Below are 16,433 nucleotides of genomic sequence, written 5' to 3'. Positions count from 1 at the left end.
AGCGGCCACATGAACGCAAAAGCGAAGCGACCGTTGCTCGTAGACATTCGCAATTGGAGATGAGTTGCCTACCTTTAATCGACAGCGGAGGGGACGCACAAAAAGAGAATATTTCCCCTTATGCGTCCCCTTCACCGTTAAATCCTTTTCCCCTTCCCATGCGTTCCTTATAAGAAAAGGATGGGAAAGGAAAGAGAAAAGGCCTCCGGAACGCACACTTATCAGACGAAACACGGAATTGGCGGCATTTTATGTACATACTCATTTCAATTGAATATTAAACTAGAGATCACAGTCAATTACGCAAAATGTTTTGACTACCTTCAAATTTTGGATCTGTACTCAAATTAAATTGCAAAACTTAATTCTGAAGGTGACTTTAGCCTTTGTAACAATGAAAAAAAAAAACTACGAGAAGTCTCATTACAAATGTAATCTTCAATTAAGTCAATTCACAACGCGGCGACCATGAAATGTGATGTTTTAACCAACTACCTACATGTACCTTCAGAGACAATTAGCTTGTTAAAAACACATCTGCCAAGTCAGCTTTGTTTAAAGGTAAAAAGAATTATGTACGTTAATGTGATCGAAAATTAAAATATGTTTTCGTTGTCGTTTTAAAAAAAGATTTTTTTTCCGGAACTATAGATAATAGCGCATTAATTCAAACCCACGATTCTATTGTCTTAAATGTCCTTCACAAAATGCGTGGAAACACTTAACTTTGAAATATTGAATTCGCAGTCGGCTTAAAAACAAAGCAGATATAGTTGAATTGTTATTACGAAAACTTGATACCTTTATTTCTACGCTGATAATTAATTAACAAAAAAATTTAAGCTATAAGAAATTGTCAAATTAAACAGAGTTAACCATCAATTGCCGTGTCTAATCTCAGTGTTTATCTGTATATTGCATTTTAAATGACAGGGGATGAGCCTATTTTTTTTACAACTTTCAGTATTTCATGGAAATAACCTTTTGAAAACCTAGTCTATCGTAAATTTGGACGATTACAAAATAGAACTCTTAAGTAACTAATCAAGAGCACAAATAACAAGCGAACTTATGACTAATTTAGAATAAATTCAATACCTATAAAATAATTATGGCATTCAATTGTACATAACACAATTTCAACTTATTTCAATAACGCCATGACAGCGTTACTGTACGCGCCATTTAAGATGGCACACGACAAGAGCAAGGTTTCGGGTTTTTATAAAGTATTGTCATAAAGAAATGCAGTGTACGACAGAAACAACGCTCTACAAAACCGAACGCAGCCGAACTTTGCCGAAGTCTTACTGTTCCCGAAGTGCCAACGTAAATGTCGCCTACTGTACATTGTGATGTATAAATATCAATATCAAGAGCTGATAGCATATCGTTCGTGTTTAGTGATAATACACAATCATAGAGCGCGTTCCGATGTTATGTGACAACGCGTTATATTAGACTAGTTTGCTCTCGCGCTTTTATAATCTTATGGGGTCCTTAATATGACAGGGGGCTTAACAGCTCTGTCTGGATCGAAATGTTAAACTACGAAGTCACATACAATGAAATAATGAGTCATTATCATCAGTCTGTATAAGTCCGATGTTGAACTGACATTGAATAATGTAGGACAAACGCTATAAATGATAAATCCATTATAGGAGTGAAAGTAATTTTATACCCTCTTCTATATTTTATTTCTTTCTTGCCCTAATTGTGTCTGACTAAAAACAATTATTTTTATTCAAATTATCTCCTAGGAAACAAAATAAATATTGAATATAATATTTTTTTTTAAATACTGAGCTGTGGATGACAAATTTGATTTGAACGAATGAAATATTTAAAGTCGAGAATTATTGTGTGATATAAATATAACGAGAGAGTATATTTCTAACGAAATCATCAATAACTGTAACATAAAGTTAAATTCCATTTTGCATTTGAGTTTCACGATTTATTTTTTTAATAACACAATTTTTTATCACAAATCGATAAGGTAATTGTGCATGTTTCCTTATAGTTTTATTAGTAAGTTGTAAAAATCGCATATCGGTTGAACAACATTTAACTTTGACACCGTAACTCCCTATAATCCTTAATATTGTATTATAATAACGTCAGAGTGCATAGTGCGAGTTTTTACTAAACAAGTAAAACTTCGCACTATTACTAGTCACAATGTAGTACTTTAATGTAAATATATATTGCCATGATCATGACTTGACGTAATTTTCTATATTAAATCTTTAACCTATCATATTTTGTATGTTGGGATCCTTGTGATTCTTTTGAAAGCACACATTCTCGACCTTGCCCTCTCTAAGACGGATGTATGCAATTTCGTTGTGAAAATATTTACACAATGACGTGTCCTAATATTACGGCACAACGATAATAAAACGAGTAAACGTTATCAAAATTTCTTTCCGCTCGTTTAAACATGATGCAGTCTTTTGGTACGAATGACCAGAAATAACGATAAAAATACAAGCCTTTCATTGGCACTTAATTTTTATATGGACATACATTTGTTCTCAAGCTTTAGACAATCTAAACATTTATATTGTCAAAATTAATCTAATCATACGTAAAAGTATAGAATAGATGAACTAGAAACTGTTGTAATAAAATGTAAAAGGTAATTACCGTTCAATGTAACTTCAGTCGTAACTTTTGTGTAGAATTCTCTGAGCAGCTTTAATCAACGGAGTGAGAGTCTTTAGTTCCATAGCACATTCAAGGAACGGATGAGCGAGTAATTCATCTGCAGTCGCTCTCAAATCTACATCAACATGCAGACACTTGTCCAAGAAGTCTTGAAAATCAGGTGACAAAGATTCCCATCTCGGAATCTTTGGTCGTCCAACCGCAGCTATCAAATATAAAGCACGTAATGGTGTTTCTTTCATATACGGGGGTTCCCCTTCAATCATTTCTATAGCCATTATGCCCAATGACCAAACATCTACCTTTTTACCATACTGTTTTCTAGTCACTACTTCCGGTGCCATCCAATATGGTGTACCGACCATAGTCTGTCTCTTTTCATCGCCAACAATATTAGCACAGAATCCAAAATCTGTGACTTTCACCGTACCATCCATGCCTAGTAGCACATTGTCAGATTTAATATCTCTATGTATAGTTCCTTTTGAATGTAAGAAAGCGATTGCTTGAAGTGTTTCACGGCAAACTGCTGCGATTTGTCCTTCCTTCATGACCACTTCTGTTACAACATCAGTCAACGAGCCACCATCTAGTAACTCCATAGCAACCCAAAGGTGATCGTAACTTAAGAATGCATCAAGGAAGTTAACTAAGTTCTTGTGGTGAAATCCTTTTAATACATTGATTTCGTTGAGTATGAGATCCTTTTTGGATTGTTTTGTCAAATCAATATCTTTGATGGCAACTCTTGAGTTATCTTTGCTGTCTATAGCGATGAAAACAACACCTGGAGACAAACATTTAAGTTATTTAAAAATTAATTATACTCAAAAAAATTTAGAGCAGCGATTCTCAACCTTTCTTTTGTTGCGGCACATATTTAACGATTTCAAAATTTGGCGGCACACAAAGAAAAAGATAAAAATTATTTACTTACTACAATACACTACATTGTATTATGACATTTATAGACGCTATTTTTTTTCAACTATTTTAACGAAAGAAAAGGTGCAGTTACTACTATGCAACACCTTGTGAATTCCAACTATCACTAAAACAACACGTCAACAAGAAGTGGCAAGTGTGCACCGACTTGAGACATATTACTATTGCTATGCACAACGCTTCATTATAATTTGGCACTAAGAAAAACCGCGTTGCAAAGCAAATAATGAAATAATTTATTTTTCGGTGGATTTAAATATATATTCATGTTTAAAAATATTTTTCTTTTTAAATGATATAATTTAATAATATTAACATTATTATATATTTGCAAAATTTGACGGCACACTTTTGAAATTTGGCGGCACACAAAGGTGCCGCGGCACAGTGGTTGAGAATCACTGATTTAGAGCTTCATACAACTTTATTTGAATTCCTCTTTACTCTAAAACTTGGTATAGTAGTTGTATTTCTTGATGGCTCGGAACCTTCTACAAGTTGCTACATACAAAGTACTTTAGTATTATTATAACTATTCATTACTAGTTTTCGTCTATGAATCTGTCCGCACAGAATTAAAAAATAGCCTATGTGTTCTTCCAGACTATTTTCTACATCTGTGCCAAATTTTATCAAGATCCATTAATCCATTCTGGAGATACCTTCAACCAAACATCCATCCATCCAGATTGTAGATATGTGATTTTGAGCCACCAAGATATTTAAAAGAACTTGAAACTATTATGAAATATACCATGATTTAAATTGATGTATAAAAAATAATCTCATTTCCTATAATATTGATCCCATAGTATAAATATTTTGCTTTGTCTACTGCTGCCTTTGCCTACTATTATGCCAAATTTAACCATTGTTTAGTGGCCATACCTAGAATGTGTAAATATTTATCTATGCTATCAAATAAACTTTACTATAAACATTTTTAAGAGATAAGAAAAGTTATACTAATTAGAGAATGATGCATAAGCATAGATAACGACATTGGTGTAATTTCAATTTAAATTACAGATTAGATACTTTATTGACTATATTCATCACATTATGATTATACATATATGTATCTCTTGGGAAAGCTAATCTAGTAACATATTTCAAAATAAATACAGCCATCTATATATATAAAAGAAAGTCGTGTTAGTTACACTATTTATAACTCAAGAACAGCTGAATCGATTTGACTGAAAATTGGTGGGCAGGTAGCTTAGAACCAGGAAACAGACATAGGATAATTTTTACCCCGTTTTCTATTTTTTATTCCGCGCGGACGGAGTCGCGGGTAAAAGCTAGTTAACTATAAAGTTATTCGATTCAATGAATGGATGGAAATTTTCTAATGCAGATTTTAATATTGCATAATAATAAAGGCATTTCATTTTTTTTTTTTGATTTTTTAATTCCCTTCATGTTGTTTCAAGTTGGTTAAAAAATATACAAGTATGTCATTTCAACCTATCAAAAAGTAAAGAGAAGCCATATTCTTATAAACATAAACACTTTAGTTAAATGAAATTAGCATTGCTTATTGTAAAGCGTTATTAAAAGATAATGAGGATATTATTTATATATGTTAAGTTAATAATATTATTAAATTACCTGAAGCTCCTGCGCCAAGTTGTTTGATCCTCTCAAACCTTACATAAGGATCATCCTTATTACAAATTCTTTTTAATTCCTCATACACTTCTTCATCAGTCAGAGCTGCATTCATCATCTCCTTCTTCCGTAGAATTGGGCTCTCCTCTGATTCATCTCCTATTAAAGTCAAATCTTGAACCACCGCTGTTAAGTCCATCATTGCATCTTTCTTTTTCATACTATGTTTAGTTGGCGTTGCCGGCATAGTTTGTCTTTGGGAGAAATTATCATTCGGTGCAACATCCTCTTCACTACTCTGACCAATGGATAGATCAGAGTCTTGACTTTGGTGGGCATTTTTCTTATCTAATAATTTCTCTATCTCCAAATCTTCTTCAGTGATAGCTTCTTCAGTCACAAACGGCTTAAATGGTTCATCCTGCGCCTTTTCCTTCTTTATTGTGTACATATGAAACTTCACAGCCTGAATGGCCGCGTCCGGGTTTTCGTTTTGTTCCGCGGGTGTGATTTGCGTATTTATAAGTCTCAACCATGATGATGGTAGACCTTCTAACATCCCAGTTTCTGAATTCTTACTTACATGGATATGTTGCTTCACGTTGGTAGGCATTCCGATCTCAGTCGCCCTCTCATCTTTATTATGCTGCTTTTTATAAAACAGCTTCCTCAACACACCTCGGCCAGACATTGTGATATCTTTTTAAACACTTTACAAACAACTAAGCCATCGCAATACACAAATGTTGTATATGAAACACTACATTTCACGCACCAGATTATTGAAATTAAATCTAATTAAGTATCGTCGAGATAGGAGTGGCTAATCGCGGACGGACAGACTTTTGTAGGCAGAAGACAGACTTTATCACTTGTCAAAATTATACCAGAAAAAATAACTTTATTCCGTTTCACGCTATTCATAAAATTTATCCTACGAAATTAATTTATTTAATAAAATAAAATTCATTAATTAGAGTTGCAGTGTAAGAATTTACATTTTTTAATTATAAAATTATAATTATTTTAACCGTATTCTGTAAAAAGTAGTTACTACAAAGAAAACGGTTCCGTGGTTCTCTTGTTTTAAAGTATAACAGTAACTGGAACGTAATCGTTTTTTGCGTTGGCTGGCGAGCTTGATGATAAACGGAATTCGAGTGATTCATTCATCATTGTATACGTCACGAAATGTATTATTTAATCGATATGTTAAATAACATTTTGAACAAAAGTATTAATAAAATTTTCTACATGTAACACGCACGAATTATTTTTTATTATTAATAAGACGCAAGAAGTTGATTCCCTTACTCTTAGTAGAGTAATAAGTTCCAAATTCGACTTTAATACATTTATTGCCGTACTCAGAGTCATTTAATGCATTTTAAATGAGTCCCTTAGCGTAGATTTATTTTTATCCACTTCTAAAAGTACAAATGGATTATTTGCAATTAATATTTATTAAATGATGTCCAAAAAAAAATCTTACAAAAGTTGTTCTATTGTATGTTTTATGTGGAACAAGATGTCACACTCCCCATTTTCGTCATCATTATATTGCCAAATAAAAAAAAAATCAACGAAGATTTAGTACAATTTTCATTTTAAGACCAATATTTCAACATAACATAGTGTTACAAATGTACATCATACCAGATTCTCATATAGTATGTAAATGGTTACTGATAAGCTCGATTTAACACGCTTCGATAAAATTACACACTGAAACCGCAATTAGTTTGACAACAGTGTTCACACAATTATTTTTGGTCGGTAATACTAAATTGATATAAGTGTTTGCATAAAAAAATTGTTTACAACTAAGGGCCTGTTTCGCAATATCCAAGTAAATCCTAAATAAGCTACTTGGAGCTTATTTGTCAAATAAAATCGCAACGGCAATGCATCTACAAACACAGAATGTCTATGGACAATGCTTACCACGCTATTTTGGCAAATTCAAGCGGCCACTTACACATTTGCCGCCTTTTGCTATAAAAATCTTTATCTTGAAAATAACTGAGATAACCAATTTGAAATTTATTTTGTACAGTAGTTACGGTAGCGCCAGTGGAAATGGATAATTTAAGTGAATTTATTAAATTTATCTGATACTGTATATGTTTTTGAGAGATGGATATCAAAGCGTCTCCTATATTTCACTATTCTTAATGTGTTCTAATTAATATAGAGAGTAAGGGAATAATCATGCTTCTTCGTACATATTAGATAGTTTTGTATATAACTTTGTCTGGTGATATATTGTAGGCACGGTAGCGTAGCGAAATATTTTCTCTACAAGGACGGTCGTTTTGTATGTTAATGATATCTCTTAATCTTAACTATCGCTTTACTTTTTGTAAAGAAATCCGCTCACGACATGAGATCTCAGTTGTTATACGGACTTTCACGGAGTCAATACTCTTGCATGTTTTTGGTAATTAATTTCGTTTGTTTCATGTGTGAAAAACACTGTGTATGGATTGGTGTGTTACGTTTGGTGTTTTATATTGTTATATCTTATTAATGACTGTTTTAAAAGTAAAACATGTGTAACATCGTAATGAAGTAAGGTATATTTATAATTTTTATAAATTTGAACGCGTTAGAGAATAATAAGTGAGGTACAATTTCTATTCTATTACAACAAATTTTGCGCACATGAGCCTCAAGTCGTTCTTATATTTATAAGTGAAATGACATATAGACAGTGCCGCCTTTAAGGCAGGGCCCGCAGGGCCCTGGCCCGAGGCCCCAAGGTAGGCAGGGGCCCCACAATTCTGAAAATTTTCGATATACAACAACAAATTTTATAACATAATAAGAAAAATATCAAATCACACACTTGGTAAAATAGAAACAAGATTTAGAAAATTTGTTTAAAAATTTATTCAATTTTATTTAAATTAGAATTGGTGGGGTATTAGTTTTTTAGATTCAAAAAAATTATTTATTGAACTCTCATATGTGGGGTGTTAAGAGACGGGGTTACGATTTAGCCTATTGCGTTATTGTAAACTGAAAAATGATAAAGTTAAAATTTAAGGATTTTCCATCCCTTACATAGGCCCCAGCCAGTACCTTGGCCCATAGCCTCGTTGATCCTAAAGACGGCACTGCACTGCATATAGATCTATTTCGGTTATCTAATTTATTTTTGGGAAGAGACTAGTCTACCTACTAAGGTATGACTAAAATTTATATGTACTTTTTTACTTGCGTTTGGCTTCGTTCAAAGTTACCTGGCAAACGTATTTTATTATTGTAGGTATTTGTAAGAACGGATAATTTCTCCAACATGCAGAACAAATAAAATGTATTTTCAGTGTTTCACGCGTCTTTAACTTTTATCGTAGTTTTTTTTAGTTCGTTCCAATTAAAGCAATGTACTTCTTTGCTAATGTCCCAGACACATTTTTTTATTTATTAACGTGGGTTTACCCCATTACTTAAATTAGGCCACAGGAGCTTATACATTGTTGAATGATGCGTGCGTTCGCGGTAGCAGGGCGGGCGTGTGCTGCCGCCCACCGAAACAGCAAAATTCAGTCTCGACGTCCACTCCGCGCGGTCCGCCCGTCGTCTCCCGCGGCGACAAAACGAAAATAACTCAAATTAATATTACTCACTAATAATTATAACCATAAGTGATAAATAAAACACGCCATTTCTGTCGCCATTTTGTGTTTATCATTTTTAGCGGGAGCGACGTAACGCGACGAAAATTTAAAAATTAGTGCGTTTCGGATACACGGTGTGGAATTTTGTGCACCGAATTAAAGGATTACTAAAGGATTCTTATCAACAAGGTAACTCGTCTTTAAACATTATGGAAAATGATAAATTATTAGATTGGCATTTATTTAATTATTTTTTATAAAATATTCACTGTTTTTGTAAGTTAATTTTATACCTCGGAGCTCTTAATAAATTTTTAAAATTGCCATTGATTTGAAAAAAATTCAACTAAATTGTAGTAGATTAAACTTATATTAGAATTCAAATGAATATCGCTTATTATTGTTGCTGTACATAATCGATGAGATTCACCTTTACGTACCCGCCTACAACTGTTTAACTACCTTACATTCCAACCTACTTACAACCTAAGTTCAATTGATGTTAACATTGTAAATACAATTTATTTTACAGAAACAAACTATCTTCTTATTAAGTTAATAAATATCATTGTTCTTAGACCTGAACCAATAACAAAACTCTATTATTTGTAATACCTAGGAATTGGCAAATCTTTATTGTAATGTCGCTTATTTCTGTTTGACTCGGTTCAATTATGATGTTGTGTATGATAGGGAAGTGGATTTGACGGAGAAGAGACGCATAGGGAAGTGGATTTGACGGAGGAGGACATTTGATATAACATGGTTATCTTAGAATTTCTGAATTTACTTGTTTCGGATTCGACGTTCAAATTCAGGGTCTCTTGAGAACACAAGGCAGACTACCTATACACACACACACACACATGTATAGTTAATTTTGTGACATACAAATAAGGTTGAGCTAAATGACACATTTATCAGAAGCATTCTATTGTTCTATTAACAGTAGTTAATATTCATTATTTTGTGGACGATGGAGTTGCGCGGCTTCGTTTGGTGACAAGGCCGTTCAGGCAGGACTCGCAGTGTTCATAACTACATCTCGCTTTAAAGGGCGAGTTAGCGACAAAGTTATCAACTTAATTAGAACGAATGTGTAGTGTTAAAATATAAAATTTTAGATAATTGAAGCTGTGTAAAGCAATAGACATTAACTTTTCATGTTCGATATACTATCAGATTATCTCACTTGTCTTGTTGGTAAAACTAAAGCTAGATTAAATCTGTGTATCAATGCGTTTATCAACGCTATAGCCCTACAATTAATGGAGTTGACGTCACTTTTCTTAAATTTTTCTTCGACATCTAATTTGTTTCTCAACTCTCAGCGAACGGCGATATCAAAATATCTCGCAACAAATGCAGTAGATACCGTATCGTTACATCAAGTGATAGGATATCTACTACGTACTTATTCTTAATTTGTTGTCCTGGTTTTTCGATCTTTTTATAAAATCTTTGGCAATATATGATATTTTCACAACTGCATAATTCCGTTATAAGCATCATTTGTATAAAGTCTTTTTATTATTTTAGAGTTACATTCTTTTCATTATTTTATTTTTTATGTTGCTTGTCTTGTTGTAAGTATTGTACATGAAGACGTTCAATGCAGCAATGAAATTCCTTAGGGGGTCAATGAAACTAATTGTCAAAAAAAGTCTAATCATAGCTCAAGTGTTAATTCCTTTAAAACAAAGTATGGTGCAACTGCGACTATCCGAAAATAGACGACATTTTTTAGGTTATGGTTTTCAAAGCGAATATTTTGGCGGTAAATTGATACTTTGAGTATATCCTTTTCGACATCCTTGAAAATAGTTATTTATTAATTGTTTTTACTTTGAAGGATCAAAAGACCATTCAGCTATTACTAGAAGTCTTAGTTTATCGGAAAAATATTTATTTTGGTTTGAAAATCACATTCGAATGGTAAAACTGCCGAGTTATCTGTCTAGAAAAAAATTAGCGCAAATCTTTGAAGGCGACTGTGCGTAAAACTGGGACAACATTAAACAGTTTCTACCGCGAACTCAAAATGATTTCGTGAAGCACTCGACCATATATGCGTCGTGGTGTTTCTTTATTATATTAATGTTATTTATTTAATCTTTTAATCCATTAATAAAAAAATATTTTATTTATTATTAACATTGTATATTTACTTGTAGGATCTCTTTCCGTACAGTTTTTGAAAAAAAAAAATAATTTGAAAAAGGAACTGATTCTAGTACGGAATTAAAATCTTGTCATTTTCAAAATTCATAGTTCGTTTCCTTTATGCCTGTGACGTCACCGTGGTATCCTATTCGAGACCCGATTTCACGCAGAGTTGGCACATAGCCATCGTATTTCAGCAGCGGCATGAAGGTTATGCCAGTATTAGCTATGACGTGCACTATGGGTTTTACACTAAAATATCCATATTTTAAAATTTGTTTGCAATATTTTAAAGGTGGCTAGGAATTGTTGTTTTTATTTAATACAATCTGGATAAATATTCAATTCATATTTCTCATTTTAAGTTGATTTTTTTTTATTGTGGAGGTTAGTTCATAAACATTTTAAACTTTTTTTATAGTCCATATTTTCTAATAGAGTAGGGTCAATGACCTTTGCAGAGATTTGGGCGTATGTTTACGTTATTCCGTCGGTTGCCTAGCAGTGCGCCGTTCGGGGGTCGACGTACAATTAACTCGGTAATCTGTGCCTATTTTCTTAATTTTAGTAGTAGGAGTGAATACCAGCACGAAAATATTTTTTAACTAAAGAGATTTATTGCTGAGTAAACCGAAAGTATAATGTTATTTTCTGGTATTCAATTTATGTATCGTAAAAGTTATGGCAGTTTTAGATTTTGATCCCGAAAATAATGTCGGTCAAAATATAAAAGCCAACATTTTTTGGCCACACATTGAACTCGACGATATCGTGTTAACTGAATTGAGAAATTTTACAGATTATGTATGTCAATTCAGTGTGTACCGTAGAAGCGGGGCGTTGCATGCGAGTTAAATTAGGAAACTTTAGTGAGTGTTACATGGTATGTATGTGTGAATCAGCCATTATTGGGAATGTCACCGATATTTTTGGTGAAACGGAACGCTCGGTTAGGGACTCTTTTGTCTGCATTTATAAAATCTGACAATGATTAATTCTTCTTTTAAAAGCCACATTTATCTTTAATATGTGTTTATTTAAATTGCATATTTATGAATGTGCATGTGTTTTATTTTAAAATTGTATCAACAAATTAATAACTAAGCGAAATTACTCTTTCTCTAAGTTATACTAGATTAATTTTAAATTCTCAATATTTTCTCATAGCAGTAATGGAAGTGTAAATTGATTTGGAAAACAATGGTAATGTTTTACAAATTGCATTGAACGATAATTTGTAAATACACTCCAGTAAAAGAACACATTTTTGATTTCCTTCATTTATTCTACAGGCCTGCTTTTTACGGAAATAGACAAAAAATGATAGTTTCATCGGGTATTAAGAATTAACCACTTTTAGATAAACGATATTCAAATTAATTAACTGATAAACGGGCTGTCGGACTGTGGTTTACTTAGCTCTTATCCTTTGAAATCTTGTGCTGTATTTAAGATATATCATATCTTTGTTCGTCGATAACAGTGATTCCAGAAGTGGTCCAGATGGATTTCATGGGATTCCCCGGAAGATCCTGCGAGGGCTTATAATGGAAGGAAATAAAGTTGGGGGTTCTCTACTTTAAGGAAAAATGTAGCAGCAGTATGTTTACAAGTGAAATTTTGACAGGTCTACAAGGGAATCTAGGTCTACAGGACTACAAGAAAAAAATGTTGGAAATATTTGGACTATTAGCAATTTATTTATCTCATTTCTCGTGTATTATTCGTATATATCACTGGTATTGTGATGGTCGTCTTCCAATTGCCAGCAGTGAGATTATGTACGAGCATTCATGCATTACAAATGGCCTCACTGCGAATAGCTGACGACAAATCAGGTCGGGTTAGGGTTGGCTGTTATGTTAATAAAGGAATTTTACAACATGTAACAAGACCAGCTACTCGTAATCTTTGTGTTTAACAAAATCGGTAACAATATTTTATGAATTAAACTCTTAAGACCTCATTAACTAGATAATTGGAGGGTAAGACGAGGATTAAGATTCCAGGGTAAAATCTTTCCTTTAAGAGTCTCGACTGAAGAAGACCTTTGCCAGCCTTTAAAAGGCAGTACTATCTAATCATATTTTATATTCGCTTTTAAATCCTACCTGGATAGTAAGCAATGTATACACAACCCTGTGCGGGGTCGCCGGTCGCAGTTAATTGGCACAATTGGGAGTGTCCTTTGCTCGGCAACTTCCTTATGAAGTTGAACTTAATACTGGCTCCGACTAACTAATACGGGCGCTCTCATACAAAATTACTAATACTATTTTATTATCTGTGATGATACTATAAAGTTTAATGGATAGTTTTTCACATAACTGCAGAACAACGGATCTAGATGAAATAAAGGACAAAGACAGATAGATTACAGTGGAATAAGGCAATAGGCTACTTAGCTTGTTTTTTATCTGTCGAGTTGGTCGTTTATGACCGTATAATATAAAAAATCTTCTATAACATCGCTAAATACTCTGTAATGGATGTTGAAAGCACTGAATTGGGAGCAAGAGTTTGAATTTTGAAGTAATCCAGCTTAAATCTAGTCTGGTATTTCAAGCTTAAGCTTTTTTACTTTTAAAAGTATCTATCTTTAGAAATGACGGCGGAACCGTTTGATGTTTTGTTTACTACTGAAATCAGCTAAGCAAAGTTTATAGCTAACTTTCTTTATAGTAGAGCGTTCTTTAATGAGTTTTGTTTGTGTAATGTGTTTTTGATGTAGATATTTAAAGAGTTTTTACTCGTAAATAGTTGAGTTTTTTAAATTTGCTGCATACACAAGTAGTCGATAATAACCGCTACAATATAACATGGTTAATGTTGTAATAAAAAATGATTTAAATATTATTTCATTTATGTAGTTCCTTCCTTTTTCAATCTACACACATTTAAATAGGCAGGTGGTCCTCATTTTCTTCTCTTAACTATCTTTCTAATAAGTAAGAAATTATGAGATGAAATGAGAGAACTGGAAAATTGTCAGACCCTTCATTCATCAGTGACGCATAATAATCTACATACGCCTGTTTTATGTCGGTCCAATCAGCAAATGTCATTATGGGCTTTTCTAGTTTAAAAAATACTGAAATTAAGTTATTTTAAACCAGCTGTTGATAGGTTGGATTAAAAATACCAGCATCCAAATGTCATTTTAACAGGAAAGCATGATGCGATCCAAAATGGCGGCTATCTGTTTCATTCGGCGTGCGTTGTAACGAAATAGGTTATTTTTGTAGAGCATCGCAACAGCTGCTTGTTAACACTTTCGATGCTTCCGAATGTTTCAGACTGTTTCTTAGAAGTCCACTGGAATTCTAAATGTAGTTGTTTTACAATTTTTTATCTCTATATTTTCTGATACTTTGTTCTATCCTAATATGACGTAATTTTTTTCTGTTAAGATGTCTTTTTTAACTTTGCAAGGCAAACAATTGTACATTATGTTAATGCTGCACGCTTAAATCTAAAATTAAAATTATGTTTGCAAAAATTGAAATAAACATGATTTTTTGCGAGCAAAGTAAAAGGAAAAAGCATTTTGTTTATTCTGAATAAGATGTTGAAAAAAAGGAACATAGAAATTGTTTTTCTATCATATAAAAAAGAAAAACTGTTGGGTACGCACTAATTTCCAACACGTTAATTAACTGTCATAATACAAGGACACTAACGCCCCCTGTGCGCTCATAATGTCACTTTTAATATATATAGTTGACGTACCAACAAAATTTCACGCTAGGAGTCTTCTTTCCTGAAGCACCGAAAGTTGGGGGCCGTCCAAAATTTACTTAATAAACATCAAAAACAAATCTTATGTTTTCTGTTCACTATTAAACAAATTGATTTTTGAAAAAATAAAGTACAACATAGATTTTAATGCGGCTATCATTAAGAGATTTACCGTACATCAATAATTTATCGATATAGTGGTCGCTTAACTTAAGTATCCACAGAATCTAAAGTAGATCTTAATATATTACCGATATTTCTGGTATCTAATGGACTATTGAAGAAGATTAATGATCTTTCTATTACTCGTCATTTATCCATGTATTTACAGGAAGACCCTTTTTGTGCGCAATTTATACACGTTAAATGTAACGTAAAAATAGCTGACGCCATTTTGTAGTCGGTTAATATTTTCAAACCTTCTAAATTATAAAAAATACTGATGCATTTCTTGTAGAAGTCTTTGCTGAATAGCAAGCCTTAATATATATGTATGTCATGTATGCCAAGTGCACTATTCATTTTAAATATTATTAAAAAAACAACATTTCACATGCAATGAAATCGGTACTGTTGTGAGAACTCCATTGCAATATATTTGGTGAAAGTGTTTCGTAAAGATCCAACCTTGAATCTGTTTTTTATTATTAAAAATTCTTTAGGTAGATCGATAAAGTGGTTCATTTTAATCAATTTTAACATTCCTGAAATTTTTAAATTTCAGATCCCATAACGAAACGCACATCGAAAGACAAAGCGATCCGTATAGGCGAAAGACCGCGGACGTTCGAGACAGCACCCGAAACGACGAGCCGGTGGCGTCCAACATGGCGTCCACTGACATATCGACCTCCAGCCAACAAAGCACAGCCCCAGAAGACCACAAGCGGACCTTCGACGATGCGTTCCTCAACAGACTGAAAGCTCTCGTCGAAAGGTTGCGTCTTGACAACGCCAACTTGAAGAAAGCTCTAGACTCCGAGCGGGGCGAAGTCCGAGCTTTGAAAGCCCGACACGAAAGCACAATCAGAAATCTAAAGACTGAATACAAAAAGAAAGAAGAGTTCTTAGAAAAACAGTTAAGAACGTATTCTATAAAACCGGAGAAGTTAGAAGATAGTCAATCGAGTTGCAACAAAATTATTGAATTAAAACGATTAACGACAGAGATTCAGTCTTTGAAAGCGGCGAATAGGGGCCTTCAAGAGAAACTCAAGGTAGGTACCACATTTTAAACAACCACACTATAGCTTATTTTTTCAATATGATTACCTCACACTTGACTTTTTCCACCTTTCTTCTAATGATTTTTGTGGCCTTTTCTTTCAAAACTAGTTCAGTTGGTCCTGCCGCCTCTATGTGTAAAAGTTTTAAATGACTCTATATTATTACAGAGTATAAATTAGCTGACTCTCTCTTAGCAACATGTAATGTATGAATATTATGGCACATATAGCATGCATTAGAGAATTATCCGAGTTAGTTATGTTATTGTTACGCACAAGTGGATTACAGGAATTTTATTGTTTAATTCATAAAACTGTCAGCAGATATTCTTTTTGACAGTAACAATGTTATAGTTTTTATTTCTTTTTACTACATTTTACATTATGTTAGTTGTACATTAAGCAATCTAATTGATATCGTGCAAGAATTTAATACACGAATGAAATTAAC

General features: G+C 33.1%; 2 protein-coding genes across 3 annotated transcripts in view; one reads left to right on the top strand and one right to left on the bottom strand.

Moving 5' to 3' along the window:
* Positions 1-1,927: 1,927 nt before the first annotated feature.
* Positions 1,928-6,107, bottom strand: LOC106717693 (serine/threonine-protein kinase PAK 3). The gene is made up of 2 exons (XM_014511606.2): positions 5,233-6,107; positions 1,928-3,460 (listed from the first exon to the last, which is right to left on the bottom strand). The coding sequence occupies exons 1-2, from the start codon at positions 5,921-5,923 to the stop codon at positions 2,667-2,669; spliced, it is 1,485 nt and encodes a 494-aa protein (XP_014367092.1). The 5' UTR covers positions 5,924-6,107; the 3' UTR covers positions 1,928-2,666.
* A 2,630-nt stretch (positions 6,108-8,737) lies between these two features.
* LOC106717688 (myosin-2) overlaps positions 8,738-16,433 on the top strand; it is an 87,787-nt gene continuing 80,091 nt past the window's right edge. For both annotated transcript variants that reach the window (XM_045680124.1, XM_014511601.2), the window contains exons 1-2: positions 8,738-9,044; positions 15,481-15,973. In XM_045680124.1, the coding sequence (XP_045536080.1) occupies positions 15,584-15,973 (390 nt within the window). In that variant the 5' untranslated portion in view covers positions 8,738-9,044; positions 15,481-15,583. The remainder of the gene's footprint in view (positions 9,045-15,480; positions 15,974-16,433) is intronic.

The sequence above is a fragment of the Papilio machaon genome, chromosome 11, assembly GCF_912999745.1.
Source record: "Papilio machaon chromosome 11, ilPapMach1.1, whole genome shotgun sequence".
Taxonomy (NCBI): Eukaryota; Metazoa; Arthropoda; class Insecta; order Lepidoptera; family Papilionidae; genus Papilio; species Papilio machaon.
This window is presented reverse-complemented; position numbering and strand designations above follow the sequence as displayed.